The 14,087-nt window shown below is 47.6% G+C and overlaps 1 protein-coding gene across 1 annotated transcript in view; it reads left to right on the forward strand.

Annotated features, from left to right (window-relative positions):
- Positions 1–3,909: 3,909 nt before the first annotated feature.
- The window catches only part of LOC119952453 (zinc finger MYM-type protein 3-like), a 138,205-nt gene continuing 128,027 nt past the window's right edge, over positions 3,910–14,087 (forward strand). The window contains 1 exon segment of the mRNA XM_038776229.1: positions 3,910–4,120. Coding sequence (XP_038632157.1) covers positions 4,117–4,120 — 4 coding nt within the window. The 5' untranslated portion in view covers positions 3,910–4,116.

Consider the following 14,087-nt stretch of genomic DNA (forward strand, 5'->3'; position numbering starts at 1 on the left):
GTGGTTAGCACTGCTACCTCACGGCGCCGAGAACCCGGGCTCGATCCCAGCTCCGGGTCACTGTCTATGTGGAGTTTGCACATTTTCCCCGCATCTGCATGGATCTCACCCCAACAACCCAAAAGATGGGCAAGGTAGGTGTATTGCCCACTCTAAATTGCTCTAATTGGAAAAAAATATAACTGGGTACTCTAAATTAAAACAAAATATTACAAGGGATCCAGAGTTACCCATGGAGGCTGCAGAATAGCCGGATGGAAGTCTATCTTAAACATTCCAGGATGATTGGGAAGCACGACTGGTAACTGCGGGGGAGATGCCACAGTAAGGACACAGTTCAAAAATGAAACCGGAAGGGCGGCACAGTGGCACACCGGTAGCTCTGCTGCCCCACAGTGCCGAGGACCCGGGTTCATTCTGGGCTCCGGGTTACCGTCCATGTGGAGTTTGAACATTCTCCACATGGACGGTATTTGAACATCTAAATGACTCCCCAGTGAGAGGTCACACAGGTCTGTAGGTTCTCTCCGTGTGTGCGTGGGTTTCCTCTGGGTCTTCCGGTTTCCTTCCACAGTCCAAAGATGTGCAGGTTAGGTGGATTGGTCATGCTAAATTGCCCTTAGTGTTCAAAAAAAGGGTTGGGTGGGGTTACTGGGTTAGGGTGGAGCGTGGGCTTGGATAGGGTGCTTTTTCCAAGGGCTGATACAGATTCGATGGGCTGAATGGCCTCCTTCTGCACTGTAAATTCTATGATTCTAAGAGGTGCTGATCAGTTACCGGTCTACACAAACGTGGACCAGATCTCACAATACCTGAGTCTCCCAGGCCATTGGAGACCCTTCGTTGTCAGGGACAAGGCATTCTGGCACCCTGGCTCTCCCTCTGGCACCTGGGCACCTTGGCACTGCCACCATGAAGGTGCCCAGATGGCACAGCCAGGCTGCCCAGATGTGAGTGCCATAATGCACGGATGCTAGATTGGCACTGCCAAGGGCTGGGGCCTGAGGGGAACCATGCCCATGAAAGAATGGATGAGGGCGGTATGGCAGGTGAGGGGCGGTGGTGAAAATGGATATTAAAAAAAAAATAAATTGAGAGCATCAAATTCTTTTTTTTTTCCAATTAAGGGGCAATTTAGAATGGCCAACCCACCTCCCCTGTACATCTTCGGGTTGTGGGGGTGAAACCCATGCAAACAGGAGTACGTGCAAACTCCAAACGGACAGTGATCTGGGGCCGGGATCAAACTCAGGTCCTCAGCGCCATGAGGCAGCAGTGCTAACCACTGCGCCGCCTGAAAGGCGGATATGAAGAGGCCTTCGGTAGGTTGGGGGGTGAAGGATGGGGCCCCTAAAAGGGGGGGGCCTGAAAGGGGACATGGGAAGGCTTGAAAAGGAGGGCTCTCAGTATCCCCATCGTAGGGTGTCCACACTTTGGGGGGGGGGGGGGGGGGGTTAATGGCCGTGTGTGGGGGGGGGGGGGGGGGGGGGGGTTGTTGTTCATGGATTCATGGGCGGGGGACCTTCACTCACTTAGAGATCGGAGCATCCTTTCAAAATGGTAGCCTAATGTCTGAGAAACCGGTCTGGTCAGCGAGTTCAGCTCCACAGTGATGAAAAGAATTCTCAGTGTGGGCTATTCTGGAGGGAAAGTCCCAAGGGCCCAAAAAGTGACTAAGTCACTTTTATGGTTTTATGGACTAAGTATGGTTAGATAGCAGTGGGGAACTCGCCAAGAGTCGGGAAGAAACTCCCAGCCATCCTGCCTGAAATGGCACTGAGAAAATGTTCCTTTCCAGCGCGCCCAAATGTTTTGAGTCCAATATGACTTCATATGGAACTGTTGGGTTGGAGAAGATCTTGTCCAGTAGCTTCTCCAGCAGATTCAATTCCCTTCCAGATGTGGGGGGTGAGGATTATAGTCAACTAATACTTATTTAGTTTCACATGTTTTATAAAAATGATCAATTCCACAGGTGTTCGCGCGTTTTTTTTTTCAGTGACTGACCTCGTGTTTCTTTTCCAGTTATATGCTTCAAGACTTTTTTTGGGAAACAATAAAATGGTAAGGAGAGGGCGACGCATTCTACGCATGCGCAGGAGATGGATTTTGTTTGGTTCCAATCCACTCGTCCCTCCCCCACCTCTGTTTGCCCCGCCCTTCGCCCCGTCTCCCAGCTGTCAATCAGACGTCTCGCTGCCCCCTGGCCTTCGATCAACCCTGTTCTTCCCCTCATCTTTCCCTGTCAATCAAGTGGTCTGCCCACCCCTCTCTCTCTCTCTTCCACGCCCCTTCCTTGTCAGACAAACAGACCGGCTCCTCATTGCCCGCCCCTATTCCTGTCAATCAAACATTGACGCCCTCTCCATTGGCCGCTTTTGCCCTGCTATTCAAAATGTCCATTCCATGCCATTGGTTGTCTCTGCCCCTGTCAATCAAATGCTTGGTTCCTCCCGTTGGCCGCCCCTCTTGCTGTTAATCAAACGGTCCGCCCCGCCCATTGGCCGCCCCTTTTCCTGCCAATCAAGCTCACCATTCCCCCCCCCCCCCGGGCCCCCGGCCCCCTCCCCACGTCCCCCTCCCCTTTTCCTTGTCAATCAGGCGGAGCGCTCAGTTTGTAGTGCTGGTTGGAAAGCGAGGTATCGGATCCTGAGCGGAACCGCCGACATCTGGAGCTGCTGCTGGTGTTTCTTTAGCAGCCGTGGCGCAGGTATTTCAGTACTTTTTCTGACTTCAAATTTAGGTGATAAAACGGCTTATAGGAGTGAGAATTTTTTCTCTCGGTTCACGTCCTCAATTCCTGTGCAGGTTGTGCACTGGGGATGGGGAATGTGTTTTTGTGTGTGTGTGCGCCTCACGCAGGATGCCTGAATGCAATAATGGCGGACTCGAGAGCGAAAAAAAAACTGAGGGAACAAAAAAATCCGCGAGGTGTGCTCCGGTCGAGTCGAGAGAGGAAAAAAAAATCATTAAAAAATCCGAAAACGTGGGATCCCATCCAAACAGTGATTTATTTTTTAAAAATCTGCTGTGGTGCAACAAATGGCTCCGGTTTGCGAGTGAAACATCCCCCCTCTAACTGAGCGTCTGGTGGATTTTCCACGGGGTCTCGGTAGTTTTTCTACGCCGTTGGTTTAGGAGATGGGCAATTGTATAAAAATAAAACAAAAACCCACCCTACTGGATAGTCAAGGGCATTGGGCGCGTGCATATCTTTTTCAAACGGTCTATTTTAATTATGTCCTTCCAAGCCGTTGCATTGCAACCACTTAATTTATTTGCACCCCACCTCCTACAAAAAAATAAATAAATTGTTGTCTTATAGGTAGGGCGACTTTGTTTTTTTTTTGGGGGGGGGGGGTCGAGGTGATTAAATGTGAGGCAATGGTAGCGGCTGGAGACGTCTCGCCCAGTCAGACTAGGGGAGGGGAGGCGCTGGTGGTGGGGGGTGTTAAGCTTGTGTTGATGGAGGTGAGGGAGGGGGTTGGGGTATTGGGAAGGTTCAGACGATCCGTTCCAGGAGATGGGGGAATCCGGTCCGGGATTGTGGAACGACCTGCTCCAGTGCCCTGAACACATACATTCCAGCCGGCAGCACCAATTACAGCAATGAATCTGAAGGCTATCTGCTCGAAGCGTGGGGGGCGCCTGCTAGTTGCTGCTGCTCCTGCTGCAGTTCAGACAAGAGGGAGGATGTGCATGGAACTGCACAGCCCAAGGAAGCAAATGCTGCAAGGAAGGGTTTTGCGTTGTTGACCATTAAAAAAAAACAAATGTTCGCTTCATTCTTTTTTAAGTTGTTTCCTTACCCTTTTTTTTGGACTGCATGTTCCACTGGTGCTGGCTGCTCTCTTGCTACTTTATGTTTGTTGATCTTTATGCAAATGTAGGTATGCTGTTAGGCGAGGGGAATTGTGGAGGAGAAAAGCATTGCAGCCATGTCCTCGCCTGACATCCAGCTCGGTAGCGGGCGGGCAATCGATTGTGGTGTGGAGCTTCCTTTGCTGACTATTTAATGGCAAAATAATACTTGGACACATTGCAACTATTTGTGTGGAGAGTGCAAGCCGAGGTTAATACAGACGAGCGAGCAGAGCTTGGATCTTCCAGATCAACATGGGTTGGTACTACTACACTGGGGTGTATCCACACACAGCTCACTGGAAAAAATGTCTCCAATTTCTTTAGCAACTAGTACATTACACTGCTCATCTCCTTACTACAGTCACATTTATTTGGGTCAGGTGAAAAGGTTATTTGAACCATGTTGTGGAAAGTATATTTTGTTCAACCTAGGTTCAAGATCTTGGTCTTGGAGGGCATGCAAACAAAGTGCTACTCTTCAGTGCTCTTCTATTGGCTGGTAAACTAATGGAAGTTGCAGTTGATCAAAATGATGCAGTGGAGTAGTAGAAGAAATACAGATAGAGAAAATAGTTGATGTCTCAGATCCATCTAGGATGGTGTCTTAATTGTTTTCAGTGTCATTGGTATAGAACCTTGCTTAATAAGCTTTGAAGTTTGATAAATATTTATTTTTACACCAAAATTTAAATATGTTGCTGCTGAGGTGCCTGTGCTGTGCCTTTTTTTGTCAGAATATGGGTATATTTCTTTTCCATTTTATTTAGTTGAGAAATGTTGACAGTTTCCCATTTCAATCACCTAGAGTTATCAAGTGCTTGGAAAAACACATCACACGAGTGGTATTTTCACACTAACCATCCCATTGCATGTTTAGTTGTTACTTGAACAATTTAGTGGTGTGGGGTTGTGCCCAGTATGAATTGAAGTGAGACTGTTCAAACCCACTGCACATAATCTGCTCAATGGATGACTTGTTACATTTGCCTTGTCGGTATTGGTTGGATTCAAATCACCATCCAAGAAGTAAAAGGCCAGTACACTGACCCAAAATGTCCTCTTAAGTATTTATCCTTATTTTTCTGGAGTACCCAATTATTTTTTCCCCCCCCCCAATTAAGGGGCAATTTAGGGTGGCCAATCCACCACTTGAACAGTAACTTCATGGCAGTGTTCATGTACACTGACTTGTGACAGTAAAGATTATTATAGTACCATGCACATCTTTCTGGGTTGTGGGGTGAGACCCACACAGACATGGGAAGAATGTGCAAACTCCACACGGACAGTGACTCGGGGCCAGGATCAAATCCAGGTCCTCGGTGCTGTGAGGCAGCAGTGCTAACCACTGTGCCACCATGCTGCCCCTAAGTCTTTAAATCTCTCCCATAATTTATTGCTGAATTAGATTGTTTTTGAAGACACAAACACCTCTGTCTGCCAATTTTGTTCTTGGAGATGGAACTTTAGTTGTAATACTGAACAATTGTTATGAAAGAGTAGTCCCAGCTGCTGGAGATGAATATTAAAAATGTTTTCAAAATATAGATATTGTCCAGGGAGTAAGTGACTGTTTTTTAAAATTTGGATTTGTAGCTAATTTCACTGTAATAAACAATACTTTGCCCTTGTAAAAGCAAAATGTAGGTACTAGAAATCTGAAGTTGAAACAGAAAATGCTGGAAAAAAATCAACAGATCAGACAGCATCCCAGTGAACATGAGTGGGGGAGGGATAGAGCTGGGAGGCCTACCATTCAAACTAGCCCAAAGTAAATGTTTCAAGTCCATTACTCTTTGACAGAACTAAAGAGGGATAGAAATTTAATGAACCATATAGTTGGGGGGTGGAGGAAATGGGGCTGAATTTAACTGGTGTCCATGACATCTTTGTCAATCTCTTCTCCTTGGCTCCAACCTATCCCTGACCTATTCTCCCTCACCTCTGACCCCTTTCCAATTACATAATTCTATCCCTTTTCAGTTCTGTAGAAGAGTAATGGACTCAAATGTTGACTCTGTTTCTCTCTCCACAGTTACTCTCCGAACAGCTGAGTTTAGCCAGCATTTTCTGTTTCTGTAATACTTTGCCCCATATTGTATCATTTGAAATGTTCACATTAAGCCGATACATGTTTGAGCCAAAGAACTTTGAATGGTGACTGAAGTCATAGTAGATTTGAAATTTGGTTATTTAGTTACTCCTGCTTTCTATAGCATTGATCAAGTGGTTTGAGAATGAATCACCATTAACATGTCACTTTACAGTCACTTTCATGCTTGTGGTTCCTGGTGATGAGAAAATAATCCCTTGCTTTTAGAGTTAAGTGTTTGTCTGGTTTCAGTCTAGTTCTTAGTGGCCTTCTTGGTGTAGGGCAAAGAGAATGTTGTCCACTGTTATCCTATTTTGTGTCATGCTTGGGAGTGCATGTTGCTGATATTTTGGGGGAGGAATGTTTGATGTGGGGATAATTAATTTTCGCAGCACTGTCATTCTGCACTTGGAAAGAAAAATGTAAATGGTTATAAATTGTGGTGCATTGTTATTGAGGTTTAGTTGTATTTTGTTGAAACATGGTGAACTAGCTTAAGTTTTCTGAAAGCTGCCTCATTTTCAGGTCAGATAAGTACCAAGAAGACCAAGCTCACTGAAGTTGTGCACTTTTTTTGTACACCCTGAGTTATCGCACGAGTAGTTGGAGATGGACAAACTCTTGTACTTCCCTGATATTGAGTTTCTGATACAATCTGCTTCAATTCTTGCAGGCTAAATAAAGGTTAGGAGTTTCCCCAGAGGGAGGGAAAATGAAAGGTCAGGTTAAAGGTTTTCATGCTGTGTGCAACTAATAACATCTATAAAAGGTAGACCTGCATGTGATGAACTGTTTGAATGCAACCACATAAAACTTGTTTGACTTTACCTCAAAGATGTTACTTAATATGTTTGAAAAATAACATCTAGAGTGCAGTGTGTCGCTGGGAGCATTTAGCGCAGCGTTGTCCAAACTGCGGGTTGCGACCCATGAGTTGGTTGTGGGTGGGTGTCGGGAGAGACCTGGAGCGATCAGTCGCACTGTTCCCGCAGTGGTTCCGATTGCATGAGGAGCGGCCACTACCAGCTGTTCCATCAAGAATGGCGGTAGCTGCCACCTTTTTAAATGAAAATAAATGGGGCTAGAGAGCAGGCCATGTGCCCTGCGCACATACTTGACATCAAGTGCCCCCAGGTTTTGACATCAATTGGAACAGAGTTTTCATTTTCCAGCTGTTGGCAAGTGAACGGTGAAGATGAATAGTTAGTAAGAGATGGCCAGAGACTCAAATAAGCAGTTTAACTATTGGGCAGGATCTCATGACAGATTTTGCTGGGGAAGATTCTGCTGGGGAACGTTGCTCAGGAGAATCCATGGCAGGATAGAGCAGGACTTGTGTTAGCTCTGTACAGAGCTCCAGGGCCTACGAAGAAGAAACCTATCTCTGGAACAAAGTAGTATAATGTTAATTTCTTGAGGTATGGTTTTGTCAATTGTGCCAATACAAAGAAGAATGCAAAGCCCATGTGTTAAATGCAGGAAAGTACTGGCAAATTTCAAATTTTGAACCCGAAGTAGTGGGTGAAAAATTCCTTTTGAGGTTGAGACCCCAGAATCGGTTACTAACTTAGGCCTGACTCCAGGATAAAAGACTATGCCGTTGTAGTTGACCTGTAATACCACATTACAAACACAGCAAAAGCCCATGTGGCTGTCAGCATTCTGATACAGCATCTCCCAGGAATATTCAGTGCTGAGTAAAGCAGGCATTTTGTCGCTATTGCTCTTCTTGACGACCTACGTGTGAGGTTGAATTTTCCGTTTTTCTAATGATGAAGACGGCACAAAGGAACTGGCTGCAGTATGCACCTAATATGCACATTGCTCTCTAACCTGATTCAAGTGAGACCGTTGGGACCAAGCAGGCTCCCCCTTGGGCAGTAAAGGTAAGCGAACGTGGCGAGGGTCAGAGTTTGGCCGGCTGACAAAAGTGGGTCCTGGGGGGAAAAAGTTTGAAAAACAGTGATTTGATATATTGGCATTCGTCATTTCAAGCTGAGCTTGCTGTATTAAACAATAGTTTGCCCCATATTGTACGACTTGAAATGTTCACATCAGGCGCAGTCAACAAACTTTCTCAACAAACTTTGCAAGGTAGATAATGTCTTAGTCGATTTGAAATTAGGTTGCTTAGTTACTTGTTTTCTACAGCATTTTGTGGGCAGCACAGCAGCATAAGTGGATAGCACTGGCTCCACGGCGCCAGGGTCCCAGGTTCGATTCCTCGCTGGGTCACTGTCTGTGCGGAGTCTGCACGTTCTCCCTGTGTCTGCAAGGGTTTCCTCCGGGTGCTCCGGTTTCTTCCTACAGTCCAAAGACGTGCAGGTTAGGTGGATTGGCCATGATAAATTGCCCTTGGTGACCAAAAAAAGGTTAGCATGGGGTTATTGGGTTACGGGGATAGGGTGGAAGTGAGGGCTTAAATGGGTCTGTTCAGACTTGATGGACTGAATGGCCTCCTTCTGCACTGTATGTTCTATGTTCTATTTTTAAGTGAGTTGAGAATGACCCCTGTTTATGACTTGCTTCAGTCCAGTTAATATGTAGTTGCTATAGTCACATTCATGCTGGTGGTTCCTAGTTATCTCGTTAATGTGTTCTGGGGTTTATCAAGTGGTATGTAAAAAGTAGCACAATCATGGTTTGGACTCTGAAATTTTGCCAGATTTATCATGAGAAAATAGTACTACCATTGCATGTCAGAAGTCGATGATATTTTAGTTAATATTTGAATTTTAGAAAATCTTCCGGTTGCGGCTATGCCTGGGGAGGTCGCACGTTTGGCAGCTCCAGCCGAAAATGCACTTTTGGGCCCTTTTGAGGAGCCCCAGCGGCACTTGGTTGACGATTCCCGGTGTGGGAAGACGGCGGTAAGGTCCCCCAGCACTGTATGAAGTGGACCAGGAGCAGTGCGGTCAAAAAAGGGGCATTAGAGAAGAGAGGAGGACGGGAGCGAAAAAGCAAGATGGCGGCGGGCGGAGACCAGGCAGCGTGGGCTCAATGGTCGCGGGAGCAGCAAGAGTTTCTACGAAGCTGCTTTGGGGAATTGAAGGCAGAGAGGTTGGCCCCTATGAAGGCGTTGATAGAAAGGCTGGTAGAGACCCAGAGGATGCAGGGGACAGCGATGAAAGAGGTGCAGCAGAAGGCCTGTGATTACGAGGATGAGATCCTGGCAGTGAAGGTCGAGGCGCTCCATAAAAAGTGGCAGGAGAAATTCGAGGATCTGGAGAACCGGTTGAGAAGGAAGAATTTGCGGAGTCTGGGTCTCCCTGAAGGTGCGGACGGGTCGGATGCTGCAGATATGTAGCCACGATGCTCAGCACGCTGAGCCTTCCCGAGGCCCTTGGAGCTGGATGGGGCGCACAGAGTCCTGGCGAGGAGACCGAGGGCGAATGAGCGGCCGAGAGCTGTGGTGGTAAGGTTTCACCGTTGCACCAACAGGAGTGCGTCTTCAGATGGGCGAAGAAGGAGCAGAGCAGCAGGTGGGAGAAATTCGTGTTTACCAGGACTGGAGCGCAGAGCTGGCCAAGAAGAGGGCAGGATTCAATCGGGTCAAGGCGGTTCTCCACGGAAAGGGGGTGAAGTTTAGGCTGTTGCAGCCCGCACGACTGTGGGTCACATATCGGGACCGTCCACTATTTTGATAACGTTGGATGAGGCGTGGACCTTTATCAAAAATGAGAAGCTGGATTAAAATTAGTCATCTGTAGCATGTTTTGGGGGATGTTGTGGAGTGGGAGAGGGGTGATATTTGTGTTTCTTTTTTTTCTTCTGTGTGCGCGCTGATCTGGGAGGGGTTGTTCCCCGCGTTCGGTGGGGGGAGGGGGGCCGGGAACCCTGGGCCTCTGGGGATGGGGGTGAGGTTGTAGGAGAATGGAGCTGTGCCATAGAGGGCGGGGTCAGCCCGGACTGGGAGCGTGGGTTTTTCTTTTCCTGTGGAAAGGGAGGGGGCGGGGCCGGATGCGGGTAGTCCCCCGATCCCGCTGATCACGTGGAATGTGAGACCAGGCTGAGGAAGGGATGGGTAGGGCAGGTCTGTCACTCTGGGTTGGACGCGAAGAACAGGGGGTTAGCAATTTTGGTGAGAAAGTGGGTGACTTTCGAGGCAATGGGCATTGTGGCGGATAAAGGGGGCCGGTAAGTGATGGTGAGTGATAGGCTGTAGGGGGCCCGGGGGGTGCTGGTGAATGTATATGGCCCAAATTGGGACGATGTCAGATCCCAGATTTGGAGGTGGGAACCTAATTATGGGGGGGGGGGGGGGGGGGGGTGGATTTCAACACGGTACTGGACCCGGGCTCACACAGAGGAGAGGGATAGATTGGTAGGAGAGATACTTAGGGTGGGTAGGAGATGCGGAATCCCCCGAGGAGGGGCTGTTGAAGGAGCGCTGGAGCCTCCAAACGGAGTTTGACTTGTTGACGATGGGGAAAGCTGAGGCTCAGTGGAGGAAGGTACAAGGAGCAGCGCATGAATATGGGGAGAAGGCGAGTCGGATACTGACGCATCAGCTGCGGAAGAAGGAGGCGGCTCGGGAAATTGGGGGAATCGGGGACGAGGGAGGGAATACGGTGCGGAGTCCAGTCAGAATAAATGAGGTCTTCAGGGACTTTTGAGAACTTGTACAATCAAAGCCCTGGGTGGGGGCTGGAGATGCGGCGGTTCCTGGTGTATGCAGGCGGGCAAGGGGCAGTGAGCGGATGGGTTCCCGATTGAATTTTATAGGAAGTTTACGGAATTGTTGGCTCCATTGCTGTTGAGAATGTTTAACGAGGCAAGAGAAAAAGGAAGTCTTCCCCCGACGATATCGAGAGCTCTGATCTCGCTTATTCTTAAGCGGGACAAGGATCCAACAAGACCCCGAGGGTTAAAAGACTGTTCTTGGAGCGCAGTCGGAGGGGGGGAGGGGGTTGCCGCTTGGCACTGCCGAATCTGTAGCTACTACTGAGCAGCAAACGTGTGGATGATGGAGGGAGAGGGTGCGGCATGGAAAGGGCTAGAGGCGGCGTCTTGTGTAGGTACTAGCCTGGGGACACTGGTGATGGCGCCGCTTCAGCTGAGGTGGTATACCACGAGCCCAGTGGTGATGGCGACGCTGAAGATTTGGGGGCAATGGAGGTGGCACAGGGGGGAGACAGGGGCCTCCGTTTGGTCCCCAATACAGAAAAGTCAGATGTTTGCCCCAGGCAGGATAGATGGTGGGTTCCGAAGCTGGCACCGGGCGGGAATTAGAAGGCTGGGGGATCTATTGGGTGTGTGGGTCGGAGACGGTAAGATCTCTGAGATATACCAGGAGGTGGAGGAAGCCTCGGTGGAGGAGTTGAAGGGCAAATGGGAGGAGGAGCTGGATGAGGGACTGTGGGCTGACGCCCTGGGCAGGGTCAATTCCTCCTCATCTTGCGCCGGACTCGGCCTGATCCAGTTTAAAGTGTTACACAGGGCGCATATGACAGGGACGAGGATGAGTAAGGTTTTTGGGGTGGAGGACAGATGTGTGAGGTGTTCGGGGAGCCCAGCAAACCACACACCCATACGTTCTGGGCGTGCCCAACGCTTGCGAAGGGCTTTGCAAAGGTCATGTCCAAGGTCTTGGACACGCAGGTAAAACCGAGTTGGGGGATAGCGTTATTTGGGGTATCGGAGGATCCGGTAGTGCAGGAGTCGAAAAAGGCCGGAGCTCTGGCCTTTGCCTCCTTGGTAGCCCGGGACATGAAGCCCCCAAGTGTGGAGGCTTGGATCAATGACATGGCGGGATTTCTTAGGTTGGAGAAGATAAAGTTTGCCTTGCGAGGGTCCTTGCAGGGGTTCTCCGGGCGGTGGCAACCGTTCCTTGACTTAGGTGGAGGTCAGCAGCAGCGGGGGGGCTGATATATTTTCCTTTTTTGAAAGGGGTGCTTGCCCTATTTTGTTTTGAGTTGGGTGTTTATTTGTTAAACTGTTTATCGTCTAGAGGGTTAAGTTCTGTTTGGTTGGCATGTTGCCCTTTTCTCTTTGTATTATTTTCCTTTTTGGAGTGTTCTGTAAAACCTTTTGAAAAACTTAGAATAAATACATTTAAAAAAATATATATTTGAATTTAAAAAAATTTAAGAGTATCCAATTATTTTTTTTCCAATTAAGGGGCAATTTTACGTGGCCAATCCACCTACCCTGCACATCTTTGGGTTGTGGGAATGGGACCCACGTAGACATGGGGAGCATGTGCAAATTCCACACAGACAGTGTCCCAGGGCTGGGATCGAACCCAGATCCTCAGTGCCATGAGGCAGCAATGCTAACCACCATGCCGCCTTGTTCATATCAGAATTTGAACAGATTTTGCAGCAGTACAAAAGTCTGGAAGAACAAACACTTATTGAGCATTTTTCAAAGGACATATTAGGAAAGTTATTAACACCAATTATGTTTTAGTGAAATCTTGGAATACAATGGAATTTGCTGAGAAATATTCTACATTTGTGGTCTGCTGATTCTGAAACTCTATGGATCTGCCATTCTGGTGGATTTGATTAACAGATGTATTTTTATTTTTAATGTTCTAAAGCTAGGTGGGAGTGAGTGCAAGATGGGAGTAATGGAGGTAGCCTCTTGAGCCTGGGAAATCCACATTATAGCTTCAGGTGAATGAAGCATATGTTTTCGAAGTGTATTAAAGTTTAAACAAAGCTGCATCCTGTCCACCTGAGCGTGCTTGGGGAATGGGCCAAGTGCTGTGCAAGTCCCTGGTCCATATTGCTGTATTTAAGGACAGTTATTGAAGACTGGAAGGAAGAAGACAAATGGACTCCATCCAAAAGCGACGAAACATCCTGGTAATACAGGTCCATTACCTTGACAGTGGTGATTGGCAAAGTGCAAGAAGATATGTCAGGGAAACAATATTTGACTTGGATAGAAGTACATGCTAGGGTCACCAATGTGCTTTCTAAAAAGGTTGCCCGTTCAAATTTATATTTTTGAACTTACCAAGGTAGTGGATGACAGAAGCCCAGTAGACAAAGAACCACAATTACAGCACAGAAATAAGCCATTCAACCCATCATGTCTGTGCTGACTGAAAAAGCTAGTCGCCCATTCTTTTTCTTTAAATTTAGTCCAATTCTTTTTTTTTCCAATTAAGGACAATTTAAGGTGGCCAATCCACCTACCCTGCACATTTTTGGGATGTGGGGGCAAAACCCACGAAAACACGGGGAGAATGTGCAAACTCCATACGGACAGTGACCCAGAGCAGGGATTGAATCTGGGACCTCGGCGCCGTGAAGCAGTAGTGATATCCACTGCACCACCGTGCTGCCCCAACACCCATTCTAATCCCACCTTTCCGGAGCTTTGTAGGCTATGGCACTTCAGGTGCAGATCAGGTCAATGAGATGAGGGTTTCTGCCTCAAATGCCAATCCAGGAAGCAAATTCCAGACACCCTGTGGATGAAAACGTTCTTACTAATATCACCCCTAATTCTGCCACCAATCACCTGTCTCGTAATTGACCCCTTGTTTAGGATAAACAAATCTTTCCTGTGTTCTCTATCTAGGCCCGTAATAATTTTGTACACCCGAATCAAGTCACTCGTCAGCTGCTGCTGTTCGAAGAAAACTAGCCCTAGCCTACCCAATGTTAAAGCTGCAATTTTCCAGCCTTGTCAGCATTCTTATGACTCTTCTGTACTCGCTCCAGAGCTATCATGTGATCAGGAGACCAAGCCCCCAGTTATAGCCGTACCAGTGTTTTATACAATTCTGTTTTTTGGATTCTATACCCCGTGCAATAAAGGAAAACATTCCATATGTTCTGTTACCATCATATCTACCTATCCAGTCACCCTCGGGGACCTGTGGACATGCATTCCAAGGTCTCTCACTTCCTCTACCCCTCTTATTATCCTCCCATTTTTAATTTTATTTTGCTTTTTGTGCCTTCCCAAAATGTATACCCGAATACTTCTCTGAATTGAATTCCATTTATCACTTTTCTGTCCACTCAACGAAACCATTGATATTATGGAGTTCACAGCTAACCTCTTCACTATTAACTGTGCTACTTATTTTTCCGTCACCTGCCAATTTTCCATTCGTACCTCCCATATTTAAGCCCCAGTCACAAACAGCAAGGGACCCAACACTGCCCCT

Source organism: Scyliorhinus canicula, chromosome 17 (genome assembly GCF_902713615.1).
Source record: "Scyliorhinus canicula chromosome 17, sScyCan1.1, whole genome shotgun sequence".
Lineage (NCBI taxonomy): Eukaryota > Metazoa > Chordata > Chondrichthyes > Carcharhiniformes > Scyliorhinidae > Scyliorhinus > Scyliorhinus canicula.